General features: G+C 40.8%; 2 protein-coding genes across 2 annotated transcripts in view; both read left to right on the top strand.

Annotated features, from left to right (window-relative positions):
- afg2a (AAA ATPase AFG2A) overlaps nucleotides 1–2021 on the top strand; it is an 88617-nt gene extending 86596 nt beyond the window's left edge. Inside the window, exon 17 of the mRNA XM_087799567.1 lies at nucleotides 1657–2021. Coding sequence (XP_087655693.1) covers nucleotides 1657–1836 — 180 coding nt within the window. The 3' untranslated portion in view covers nucleotides 1837–2021. The remainder of the gene's footprint in view (nucleotides 1–1656) is intronic.
- A 3214-nt stretch (nucleotides 2022–5235) lies between these two features.
- Nucleotides 5236–9211, top strand: spry1 (sprouty homolog 1, antagonist of FGF signaling (Drosophila)). The gene is made up of 2 exons (XM_087799290.1): nucleotides 5236–5678; nucleotides 7664–9211. Exon 2 carries the CDS (start codon nucleotides 7719–7721, stop codon nucleotides 8721–8723), a length of 1005 nt encoding a protein of 334 aa, XP_087655416.1. The 5' UTR covers nucleotides 5236–5678; nucleotides 7664–7718; the 3' UTR covers nucleotides 8724–9211.
- Nucleotides 9212–13727: the final 4516 nt, after the last annotated feature.

Below are 13727 nucleotides of genomic sequence, written 5' to 3'. Positions count from 1 at the left end.
CCTCACCCTCCTCACCCTCCTCTCCCTCCGTTGAGTCCGGCATCTTGAGTGATTCATCGGCGTAACCGTCGGCTAATAACGCCGCTCAACATCAAGACCTGACTTTAAGACCCATGTTAGCGGCGTGTAGCGCGGCGCCCGTCTCCATGGCAACCGCACGACTCGACGGGTCGTTAATGTTTAGCTGTTAACATCGGCGACGAACCGGGTCCAAGTTTACGACCGAGTACAGTGGCTCCAGGACCCAGACGTGACCCCCCCCCCCCCCCACCCCCTCGTCCAGATTGGTAGTCCCACAAAACCGGAGAGAACGAAAAAAAAGTGCTGACGGAGGAGACGCCGACTCAGCGATAATAAATTCTACATCTTTACTGCGACGCAGACGCTTTTTCATTCCCGTCATAAATCATGTCAACGCTCCCGGTGTATGTGGACGAGGAAACGCTGACGGCTTTCTCTGGCCCGAGGACGGCGAGTCAACACCGAGTCATCAAGTCCAGTCCCGAGACCAGATCCAGAATGATCGTCTTCACTTGGAATGTTCCCCCAAAACATTTGACAAAACGACTTGTTTCAAGTTTTCTGTCTCCGGTTCTGACTCCAGATCCAGAGTCCCTTCAGAACTGGGACGTCAGTCGTGACTGTCTCAGGGCGTTAGTCCGCTCCACTGAACCGTCCCCTGGTCGATATAGTCACATGACCACTGCCCCACTGACCTCACAGCGGCGGGCGACAACAGCAGCGATGATTCAGCGGTCCGACCCGGGTCTCCCCCCTAACTTTTTGTTGTTGCAAAATAACTTTTATTTATTGGTTATCATTTTATTGTAATTTAAGTTTATTCATATATATTGTTGCTATTGTTGCTAAGCTCTCAAGTAAAGTTTATTTGTGGTGTGAGAAAATATAGATACAACATTATATTGCAATATATTTGTATGTTTTTTTTTAACGATACTGTCACAATATTAGACAACACTGTATCAGTATTTTATTTTTGCTTTCAGATCATATTATTTTCTATTATTACTTTTATGGTTTGTATTTTCAATAGAGTAAAATAATTTGTTCTTTTTATTTACAATTAACTTTACTTTGCATTTTATGTCATTTTTGTGTTGTAATTAAACTTCCAGCCACTAGATGGCAGCAGTCATTGTGTCCTCCGCGGGTAAAGGAACAATAAGATGCTGTTATAAACATGTATTTTTCTAAATTAAGTACTGCTTTTGTTGTGTCCAAATACTTTATCTTATGCGTCTCAGCAAAGAAACATCACCAAAAAAAATCTATAAGTCCCAGCTTGATTGACGTATAGTATAACGTCCTGGTGATGACTGAGGACGAGAGGATACTATCGACTCCAGCAGATTTTAAAGCTGATGTTTGTACTTATTTTGGTTTGGAAACAAATGAAAGCAGTTACGAATTCATCAAGAGTCATTTTGTCTGTAAATTCTGCAACACCAGAATCAAGTACTCGACAATACTACAAATGTATCTTTGTTACTACAGTATCGTGATACGTAACTTCAGATTTTTGCCTCCTATTTGATACACCAGAGTGTAAGGTTGCTAACAGTTAGCGTCACTAGCTTACAGGAAGTAGATCAGTCACATGACCACTCTTGGCTAACTGTCCGCTCCGTCCTCCAGATCACGGCGGTCTGCAGAGAGGCCGCCCTGCTGGCCCTGCAGGAGGACATCCAGGCCCTGGAAGTCCAGGCCCGGCACATGGAAGCCGCGCTCGACCTGGTCAAGCCCCGGATCCCAGACTCCCTGATCCAGTCCTACCTGGACTATCAGCAGCAACACGGCCGGAGACGAGTCTCGTGACTGTTTGTGTGAAACAACAAAAAATAAACATTTTTGTCTGGAAGATTCTTTATTGCTTTAACATAAGAACAAAACTGGAATTCAAGAAAGAACCATTCTTTTTTGCCAATGAATCAAATGTTTGATTTTTCCTGGATTTTTTTTTTATACATATATTTTAACAGGATTAATCCAATTATTAAATGCAAAGGGATGTTGATAAAGTTGTATTCAGGCCATAAAGGATTCATCTTTTTTTTTTAATAAAACATGTTTCCTGTTTTCCCAAAAAGGTTTTTTTTCCTAATTAAAAAAAAACATCTGTTTCTGTTTTTCCATCAATTCCATCATAGTCAAAACAGTTGTTTTTTCCATTGAATTTCTGTTTTTTCAATCATTTTAAGCACATCAATTATTTTAATGTTTAAATGGCAGAATTTATCTTTAAATGAAAACTTAGTTCTGATTATTGACCTCCACGGAAAAGTTTTTTAACAGTTAACTGACATTTTTTAACTTTATTTTTGTCAGATTTACGTCCTTCAGTTTATCTAAAGTTGTATTTTTGTGAAACAAGTTTTCTTTTATACAAGATTATTTTTCTTTCATGTTATTTATTAGTTCAATAGTTGATGCTTCAGCTCATAAATCGTATCTCCTCACTTAAGTTAAGATAAGTTAAGTTATCGAACTGTTGAGGCCCAAAAAACCGACTTGACTGGTTCCGTTGTTGTGACTTTAAAAAAAAAAAAAAGTGGGTCATTTCCCCTCACTTCGGATCCTTCTCACACTCGTGGGAGTTTGGTTTCCACGCGGCTGACACCTCCGTCCGTGGACGTTTCCATGTGAAAAGAGATAAATTGACTTTGTATTGAACTTCCTTTTCTCATGGATCCGGATGTGGCGCATCCGCGACACCGATCAAACCAGACAGTCAGGAAGGGAGGGAGGGGGAGGAGGGGGGAGGAAGGGGGAGACTCCCCCCCCTCGCTGCAGGCCGCGCTGCTCTTAAGGTGGTCCAGGGTTGTTTCCATCCCACAGAACCCGTCTCGTTTGCGCGTGTATTTCCTCCGCGCAAATCTAACATTCCAGGACATCCTGCGAGGTTTTCCTCCTTCATTGTGTCTTTAAATAAATCCAACAACACTTGTATTACTCATGTCGAGCTCAGAACTAAATATAACATTTACCCTCGAACTTAAACTAGCACTATAACCATAGCTAACTCATCGCTAAAGAAGCTAATACTATAAACATGTATAAAACACGTATATACTTTATTGAATATTGTTTTCATTGTTTAAGCGCTTTGTGACCCTGGTCTGGAAAAGCGCTATATAAATAAAAATGACTTACTTACTTTAAAAAAAAGCACTAGACACGTTAAAAATCGGTTTGTTCTTAGCTGATGATCCATTCAAGCTAACAAGTTATTCCAGTTTCATTCTATGTGAGTTTAAAAGCTATGTATACGTGTGTTTATTTTTAAACTCGATGAAAGAAGTAAATGTTTGCAACGCTATTGTTTATCTTTGTGTCGTGTTCATTTCTTCTAAGACTTTGTGTTCTTATTTAACTGTATTATAACTTTAGCTAACATGCTATATAGTTTATATTGTTGCTTTCTAACAATTTTTTTTGTTTTAACGTTAAGTGATTTTGTAGTATTTACCTGAAAAACTATGTAGTCATACAGTACTACAGTAAAATGTATGATTGAGTTTAACACAGTTTGCTAAAGTATTGTGTACAACTATGCTTGATCAAAGATGTTATAGTACGCTACAGAATGATGTTGTACTGTATATAGCTGTGTACTCTAGAATAGTAAGGGTGTAGTATTCAATGACACACCATCTTATTAAATCTACGATCAGAATCAGAAATACTTACAATACTTAGGGGATTGTTTTTTTTAGTTGCAGTACCTCAGTTCAGTGTTAGTAGACAGTAGTTAAAGTAAAAGTCTAAGATTATTAAAATATCAAATATACAGTATGTACATAGGTTGTAGATTTAAATATGGATATCCCAGTGTATAAAGATAAAGCAGATAAAGATAAAGCATAAGTATAGGCTTGTAGTACTGCATTAGAGCTTAGTATACTGAACATTATAGCATAGAATAGTTCAGTTCTATTATGTGTTATAGTGTACTTTATAGGTGTATAGGTGTGTATATAGGTGTGTACTGTTATATTTGTATGGGATTCAAGTATTATCGAGTACAATAGTGTAGTGTGTGTTAAAATGACTATAAAAAAAAGTATAATAAATGAGTATAAAATAGTTACACAAAGTATAATAATATGTATGTTTTTGTTGTATTTTGAAAACCGCAATCATTCTGAAATTGTGTTAGTATTAGTAAGTAAGTAAGTAATTTTTATTTGTATAGCGCTTTTCCAGACCAGGGTCACAAAGCGCTTAAACAATCAAAACAATATTCAATAAAGTATATACTTTAAAGATCAAGATAAAACTGATAACACAACAGGAGTTCCAGAAAATCAAAGAAAAGCCTGAACAAATACAAACGTCTTAAGATGTTTCTTGAAGGATTCAGTAGATTCCGTAGTGCATCACAGTACCCTGTGTTGTAGAGTCTGTTAGTATTTGTTTGGTCAGTACTATGTACAGCTGTTCGCAAAATATATAGCATAAGTATAGGCTTGTAGTACTGCATTAGAGGTTATTATACTGCACATTGTAGCATAGAATAGTTCCGTTTTATTAGGTGTAATGTTATATTAGTATGGTATTCAAGTATAATCGAGTACAATAGAGTGTAGTGTGTGTTAAAATGACTATAAAAAAGTATGATAAATAAGTATAAAATAGTTACACAAAGTATCATAATATGTGTTTTTGTGGTATTTTAAAAACGTCAATCATTCTGAAAATATAAATTTGTGTTGTGGATCAAAGTAAAGTATGTTTCCGGATTAAAAAAAAGAAAAAAAAATCAAATATAAATTCGTGTTGTGGATCAAAGTAAAGTATGTTTCCGGATTTAAAAAAAAGAAAAAAATCAAATATAAATTCGTGTTGTGGATCAAAGTGAAATATGTTTCCGGATTAAAAAAAACAACACAAGATCATAATAATCCCAGAAGAATGCACGCGCTCACGTCAGTGACATTATTTTTTTCTTCCACATTTTGCTGCCAAAAAAACAAAGCGACACGAAGCATGAATGAGTGATTCATGTTATTGCGTCACGTGTGGATTTTTTTTCTCAGACCGCAGGAGCGGAAGTTGTTTTGTTCTCCCCCCTTCCCTCCCCCCTCCTTTTTCCTCCCCCCTTTTCTCTAGCCGCTCCACCTTAACTGTCTCGCTCGCCCGGCCTTCCACATCTGCCCAATGAATCAGGAGCGGATGCGATGTATCCTTTTTCAGTGGCTGAATGGCGAGTGGGAGTGGGCTCGTGGAGCAACACTGCGGCTCCAGCGGCTCATTCATTCAGTTGCGCAGCAGACGTGGAGCGGAGCGCGGCGACGAGACGTGCGTGGATTCCTCTCTCCCTCTCTCTCTCTCTCTCACGCGCACGCTCTCCCTCTCTCTCTCCCCGCGCGCGTCACCTCCTCCAGCGAGAGATTCCACGCAAGAACTTTCCACCCGCTGCGTCGACGACCCGAACTGGATTTTACGCAATTATTTTTTGAAATCCGTACGCTCCGTGGACGTTCCCCGCAGCAGAGTGTGGATTTTACGCAATTCTTTTTTGAAGGGAATAACTGGAGGGATACACGCGTGGATTTTAACCGGACTGTGAATGTTGAGACGTGAGCACGCGCGTGTTTGGATGGAGTTTTTCTCTCACTTCGCTTGATGGATTCGACGCTATGGATGGTTGCATAGAGGTGCGTATCTGCAGCAACTGACCCGTCCGTGCCCGTGATGGATCCGCGTGCATGCGTCCGTCCGTGGATCCGCTTCGGAACAAACACCCCTCCCCCCACGGCGCTTGTTTTCATTCATAACTTTTATTTGATCCCTCGTTTCCAACTCACCGACGCGCCAACGAAACGTCGGATTCTTTAATCCGTAAATCTGTTTAAATTCGATTTTAAGTGGAATTGAAGTTCAAATTGAAGTGTTTTGAACGCGAAAATATAAAGAAAAACTATTAAAAATAATCCACAGAAGTCATTTTGGCTTCTACTTTAACTAATCCGTTTGTTTTCTCGTAAACTTTTACTTTTTTAGTGGTTTTGAAATGGAGAGGATTCGCGGTTTTGTGATGTATTTTAAGGATTAACGATCGAATACACGACTTTATTCACGTAGGATTCAACTAGAAATATGTTTATATTGTTGCGCGAATTTTTTTTTTCCAAGTAAAGTATTTTGATTTTATAGATATAAACGCAGATTATTGCGAGAATCCCACAAAAAAAACATGAATTTGTCAAGAATAAACGCTCGGTTTCAGATCAAACCTAATGGTTTCTATCAGATTATCCAAGAAAAGAGTAAAAGTTAGTTGTTTATCTCTCTACTAGTCCAACATTCACTCGCTCTGACTAACCCATAATCTCACTTTTGAAGTTATTTGAAGTTCTATAAAGACACTCTGGGGTTAAAACTAAAAAAAAAATAGACGTAAAATGTTGTGATTCGTTAAGTTTATTAATTTAGGGAAGAATTCTGAGATAACAGTGAAACGAATCTGTCAAATGTTAGCTCATAATCCGACTTTCTAAACGAGATCTATCAAATGAAATGTTTTTTTTAGACCAGAATATTTCTTACGCACTTTAAATTGACATAAAATAATCCGAACTCTCAACTCTATAATAGAAAAGACATCTGAGCTCGTTTTACAATCTCCTTTAAACTCCTAAAGTGAATCATTGATGTCAGAATTTTGATGATAAATGAAGCTAAACAAACACATGATTGACTCATTCTTCTTCTGATGGAGTTTAAACTTCAAAGATAGGCTGGAAAAGCAGTGTTAGGAATTTCCCCTCGACATAAAAATCATTTCCATCTCACTTTTCCTTTAACTAAATCCAGATATCGAACGTGAATCCGCTCTGGATCTAATCTAAACATCCCTTGTGACTCACGGATTGGATTTCAAGGATCTTTTATTTTCAATTGACTCAGAACTAGCATAGAAACAGATTTGGTTTTAAACAAAGATTAATTTAACTTTAACACTTTTAAAGCTTCAAACGTAAACACTAATCTGATAACATAGAGTTAAAGGGAATAAAAAACAGTTTGGGGTCTTAATCTGTAGATAATCTGATGGAATAATCTACTTTTGTAACCTAAATATGAACATTTACAAAGTAGAAAATGAACGAAAATATACTTCTGTGATCTGGATTGCATCTTTTCATGGTTTCTGGATTAAAAAAAACATATTATATATATTATAAACATGGTGAACAAAGATCTGGATTCAGCTTCAAGTCACTTTATAATCTGGGACTCGCTCTCAGTGAAAAACAAGAAGCTTTAGTTTACGTTTGTTCCTCCAGAAAACTTTCTCTGACCCTTCATTTTGATAATCGGCTCCACTTTTGTCCCCCCTGCCAACGCCGCGATGGGGTTCAGAGCGAGAGCGGCTCATTTACTTCCCTGGATCGTGTCCTCGTTTCGTCGCCGCGACGCATTTAAATGTTAACGAGTCATAGAGATGTAAATGAGGAAGGGAAGTGTTTGCGGAGCCACTCCAGTCGGAGCGTACTGGAGCAGGAGGGGGCGGAAGTGAAGGGGGCGGGGGCGGGAGGGGGGCTTAGATGGTGGGATGGCCTCCTGTCAGGTCTCGGAACCTGGTCCGCCGAAGGGTATGCTGTGAAGTCCTTGACAATGACCACCTTCTGTTCCTCAGGTTTTCCGATGCATGCCGAGCCCACGTTGAATGTCGGAAGTGGTGATCCCCCCAGATGGAGCACCCAAGTCAACATGGCCCCGGCGGTTCATTCGTGGTGATCCAGCAGCCGACCCTGGAGAGCCGGCAGAGGTCCGAGTACGAGAGGGAGCTCCAGCACGCCGCCATCCTCTCCCTGGACCAGATCAAGGCCATACGCTCCTGCAATGAGTACACGGAAGGGCCGTCCGTGGTGCGGAGGCCCCCCGCGCCCCGCATGCCCCCCAGACCGCAGGAGAAGCAGGAAAGGACTCACGAGGTCATCCTGGTCAATGTGAACAACAACTATGAGCACCGGCCCATTGGGCACCATCACGGTGGCACGTTGTTGGTGGGCCACGGTGGGACCCGGGTCCCGGGGCTCAGCCGCTCCACCAGCACGGGGAGCGCCGCAAGCTCAGGGAGCAACAGCAGCGCCTCCTCCGAGCAGGGACTCCTGGTGCGCTCGCCGCCATCCAGACCCGGCATCCCCTCGCACCTCAGAGCCGAGCGGCCCGTTCGGACTCAACCCAAACCCTCCCCGCAGGAGGCCCCGCTGAAGCCCTCCGCCAAGGGGAAGTCTGACTTTTCGAGCGCCGGCGCCACCGGGCACCAGTTCATCTGCGAATGCTGCGGGAAGTGCAAGTGCACCGAGTGCACGGCGCCGCGGAGTCTTCCGTCCTGCCTGGCGTGCAACGGACAGTGCCTGTGCTCGGCCGAGAGCGCCCTGGAGCACGGGACCTGTATGTGCCTGGTCAAGGGGATCTTCTACCACTGCTCCAACGACGACGAGGGGGACTCCTGCGCGGACCACCCCTGCTCGCTCTCGCACTCCCACTGCTGCTCCCGCTTCCTGTGCATGGGATTAATGTCGGTACTCTTTCCCTGTCTGCTCTGCTACCTGCCCGTCAAGGGTTGCCTGAAGGCGGGCCAGCGCTGCTACGACCGGGTCACCAGGCCCGGCTGCCGTTGCAAGAACTCCAACACCGTCTACTGCAAACTTGAGAACTGGGCGACGCAAAGACCGGAGAAGCCCTCCTGATCAGACGCTTCCTTTGTTTAAGGAGTAAAAAAAACCACTTTTTCTTCTACAGACCAGTGTTTTCTTCCTCTGTCCGTCTGTCACTTTGATCCTCCCATGGGTCCTTGCAAACCCAATTTTCGCCAAATCTGTGAAGGACCATCTTCTTTTTTTGGGCAATGATGTAGCGTTTCCCAGTGCGCAGGTTAGCGCCGGCGTCGTAGTGTTTTCTCTCCACTCTCATTTCTTTTTCTGTTTTTTTTTTTTTCTGTCCACGAGAGGATTTGTTCTGAAAGAAAAAGGAACTGTTGAAACATTTTTTTTGTTGTAAAAATATTTATTATGTGAAGCTCTATTATTTTATGATATTTATTGCAAGAGACAGTCTTAAGAAATTTACTCATGTCTGAATATAACAAAATATCAAATACTTACTGAGAATTAAAGGGTGGCACAAAAGAAAACTATGTTAACTTTAATGCAGAAAATATATTAATTAATGAAAATGAGCAATGTGTGGTGTCTTGATTGTGATCTCGTGTCTTCTCACTTTTCAATCCTGGTTATCTTAAGCGCCGAAAACTCCGGAAAATTTCTAGCATCAACAAATACCTGCAAAGCGTTTTGGTCGATCAGTCCAAATGAATCCAATTTAAAACGTGTTGAAACAACGATGCAATGCTAAAATTCTCTCGTTCATAGTTACTGATGATTTTGTTTGACTTAAACTATCTAAAGTCGTAGAAGTTAGTGATAAATAGTTAGCATCATTTGTAGCCCATAACGTACCTCAAAAAACTACAATACTTATCTATATTTTGAGATTTAATGTTAAGTATTTTTAACCATGATTAAGCTTTGGGTTCGATGTAACAACACGGTGTTAGCATCAGTTAGCATAGCAGACATTTCGATGCCTTAAATTACATAAGAAATATGTCTGGTAGCGTGTTCCTTAGTTAGCATAGAGCTCGTTCATACCTTTGTTGAAAAAATAGCTAGCATAGTCATAAACTAGGTATCTTAGCTAATTGCTACATTGTTACTTCAATATGCAAGAATGACTCATTAGCGGTAGCATTGCTAATATTATTAGCCATACAACGTTTTCCTTGGTAGTTACTCAGGATTTTACTATAAACTGGGATTAAATGTTCAGATTACATGTTAAAAAGTTATTTCTAATGCTTTCTTTGGGTTTATCCAGAGTATAATTTGGTTCATGTTATTTTATTTCACAAGAACAAACTGGTACATTCAAATTCAAAAGTGGTAATCTGGTTCAGATTAGCCTCCAAAACTGAATGAAGATCAACTTCTACTATTTTCCTTAATTCCGATTTACTCACATTTTAAGAATGTTATTAACAGAATCTGCCATAGAAAAAACATGCTAATCTCCTCAGATTAGAGAATATAATTCCTGGTTCCATCAGAATTCCTAGTTTCCCCCCAAAAAAGCGAGCGAAAAGGCAGCTCGAGTCTCCGACATGTTCCTGTTTACATTCCTCAGTTCTCGCGGCGAACCCTGAAAGCTAAACAATCGAGGTCATTGACACGATGAGCCCTGAAGCTGCGAGCGTCAACAGAGCCTCCGTGTTTCCACGCTCACAGGAAGTGACCCCCCCACACCCCACCAACCCTCCCTCTCGGTCTCCAGCCAACAAGTCACCTCCAAACTATTCCCCGGCGTTTACGACGGATCAGGATGTTCCCCCCAAATGGCGTCACAGCCTGTGTTTGTGGACGGGCCATTACGACGGCGGGGGCCACCTGTTCAAAGATCGTAAAGCACTCGGCTATCGGCGCTCGGCTTTTATGGCTGAGATGCTTCCTGCACTAAAGGCGACGACGGCGGCAAGTACAACCCAAACCCCCCCAACCCCGGCTCCCGCCTCCCGCCCAGCCCCCCTACATTTAGCCGCTTCTTTTTGTCTTCGGATTTATCACATGGGAAGTCCGCTGACCCTAGTCACCTCCTCCATGACAGCACCCCCCCCCCCCCCCCCCCCCCAAACCTCCCAGCCCTCGGGGCGATGAGGTCATCGCTTTAAAGTCTGAACGACAGACGCCGACCGGGACCGGGAAGTTTTTGAAAACCAGATCAGGGGCGGAGGGTCGCGTTATAGGAAATAATCCGAAATCCGATTAACCAGGGAAAAACATGAGCAAAAGTTTCAAATACGGGAAAAAATCGATTTAGTAAACTATTCCGTACCACAGCTGTTTACGTCCCACTTGGCAGCCATTTTCTTTTTGGCACCTTTTTCCGATCATCGGATTGTATATGTCAACATAGATCCGAGATCTGGTGGAAAAAAACGTTGTAGTTTTGGGATGAAATTCAGCAGTAAAGTTAGCTTTTGTTAGCTACCGCTGTTAGCATGCTAGCTCGAACTTATGTGGAGTATTTTTACAGGATTGTTTCTTGAGAAAATGCTCGAAAATAATATAAATCAAATAAATTAACGTAGCTCCTGAAGCTGATGATCGGAAAAAAAAAGTTGGATAAGTTGACAAAAATGGAGAGAACAAAAGCGGCTAATGGAAGCTAGCCTTTAGCATCTTGAGTCAGTTTTGTTTAGAAGTTACACAACAGCGACACACAACACTCGTTTCCTTAACTATCAAGTGTCTTGGTTTTGCGACACACAAAGTTCTCAGTTTCAGTTCGTCGGAACATTAACTGGACCGTCCCACCAAAAGTTCCTTCTGTACCCCCCCCACCTCACTTCTGTTTTTCTGCCGAGGGAGGGCGGAGGGGTGGAATGTACCTTTTGTTCGCGTGAATGGTAAAGAGTGGATTAGTGATTTGTCAATTTCCTGTTGCTTTTCAGAGCCGCAATTTGAGCCCCATTTGCTTCTGGCGGCTGGAAACAATAGGATGCCGTGTTTTTGACGTTGGCGGGTTTGACTCCAGGTCCAAGACCGGAGGTGGAGAGACGGAGTCCTGGAGGAAAAGTTTTCTTGCAGAAGCATTTTCAAGACATTTACATGAGAACTTGATGCTAAAACCAACTGTATCACAGTAGCAGGGGTCGAGCTGGTGGGTCGACGGTGCTGGAACAAAATGTGACAGAAAAACATACAACAAGCTCAACACTAGCAGAAAGAAAGCACAAAAAAACACAAAAAAAAGTGAGCAAAGAAGAGAAAAACTTCCTCTTGATCTTTATTGAAAAAACAAACAAAAAAAGGTTTATAAAACTTTTTACGAAAGATAAGAAAATGTATCTACAAAAAGTACACAGTTCAATAAATCTCATATAAGGAGAATAAAATGCTAATTAAAAGACGCTGGATATTGAGAACAATAATTCCACTGCAGAAAAAAGAATATCAAATGTAAACTTGAAACTTTTGGGAAAAAAAATGCGAACAAAAAGAAGATTCAACCACTAAATTTACCTCAAAACAAAAACATTTTAAGCATAAAAAAGAATCAACTTCATGGAAAATTATTTAATAATATTAAGCTTAAGGAGAAAAAAAGATGTTTTAAAGACAGATGGATATAAAGGAAAGAAAATAATCGAAAAAAAAATGTTTATCAAACAAGATAAAATGTAATTAAACTGGAAAAAAAGTATCAAGCAGAAGAAAAATAGCAACAAAACCAATATTAATAATAATAACAATATAGTGACTGATACAAATACCCAAAAATGTAAAAAACATTCGACTTTAACAAAATGTTATTTTTCTTCTTTTTTTTATGTTATTGAAGAAAAAAAATGTGTAGGAAGGCTCGATAAAGAATTCAAGTAAACCAAAAACAATGATGTACAAATACTACACAACATTTTATGAAATACACTCCAAAAAGAGTAAAAAATGTGACGACTACTCAAATGAAATTGAAAAAAGAAACACAATATTTCAAGAATGCTGGACCTGCACTCGGACCTCGTCACAAGTGACCCGTGAGTCGCTCATAAACCTGCGTCATGCTTCGAGTCCATCTCTGGAGGTCGTACGAGTCCACATGACTGGCGGGTGAGTCACGGTGGAACCTCCGGCCCACGCCAGGGCAGTTCCTGCTCCACAAACATCCTCCTCTTCTTCTTCTTCATCGCTGCACATCTGCTCCTCGTTTCTTTCCCACTTAAAAATAGAGTCGGCGTCGGAGGAAGCGGAGGAAGTTTTCGGAGCCTTTATCGGTTCTGGGTGATCTTGGCCGGCGAGTCCAGAAAGAGTCGCCAACGTCCACACGAGCGGTGGATCCGGTCCGGGCCGGTCCCAGTGTTGGTGTTTATTTGGGTGAAGATCTGAGTGGAGGAGCTTCTGTGGGACCACCAGGCCACAGTTTGGTTTGGAGAACAAGTGATTCTCAATGTGGGCCCTTAGATCCACTGGTGCCTTCAAGTGCTTCAAGGATCGTAGAACAATACAACATGTTGACCAAGATATTTTGGACCTCACTGGACCCAAAAACAGTTGATCTGAAACCATGTCAACATCATCTGACCACCGCAGAACTTTATTCTACAAGACTAAAGCAGGGGGGGTTACATTTCTTCAGGGGCCACATCATATACTGTGTTAGGGGCCCTCAAGTCAATGTAAGAAAGGGACAAATAAAGTTTGTAATATGATAGGAAACCTTGATAGAAATTTGAACAAATATGTTTTTGTTAATTTTATTTTGAAAATCTAAATAATCAGTTCATATATTCTGCAATTAATAAAAAAACGTTTTTAAAAAAACCTTCGGAAGAAAAAAAAAGCAAAAATAATAATGATAATTTGATCACTACAAAAAACAAAAACAAAAGAAAAAAAAAGGTGAATGAATTTTCTTGTTGAAAAAAATGTGAGTAACACAAAAGATGAAAAACATTCTTTGGGATAAAAATTTGCAATAAGAAAGATATGCAACCACTAGACATACAAATATATATATATTTTTTAGCACCAGACAAGATAAAACTATAATTACGTTTACATTGCATTTTTTTTTTATTACCTTGCGCATTTCATATATTTTACAATGAAATAAACCATGAAATTAACGAGAACATTTTA

Source organism: Callionymus lyra, chromosome 9, assembly GCF_982586985.1.
Source record: "Callionymus lyra chromosome 9, fCalLyr1.hap1.1, whole genome shotgun sequence".
Lineage (NCBI taxonomy): Eukaryota > Metazoa > Chordata > Actinopteri > Syngnathiformes > Callionymidae > Callionymus > Callionymus lyra.
Note: the sequence above shows the minus strand (reverse complement) of the source record. Positions and strands in the feature narration are given on the sequence as shown.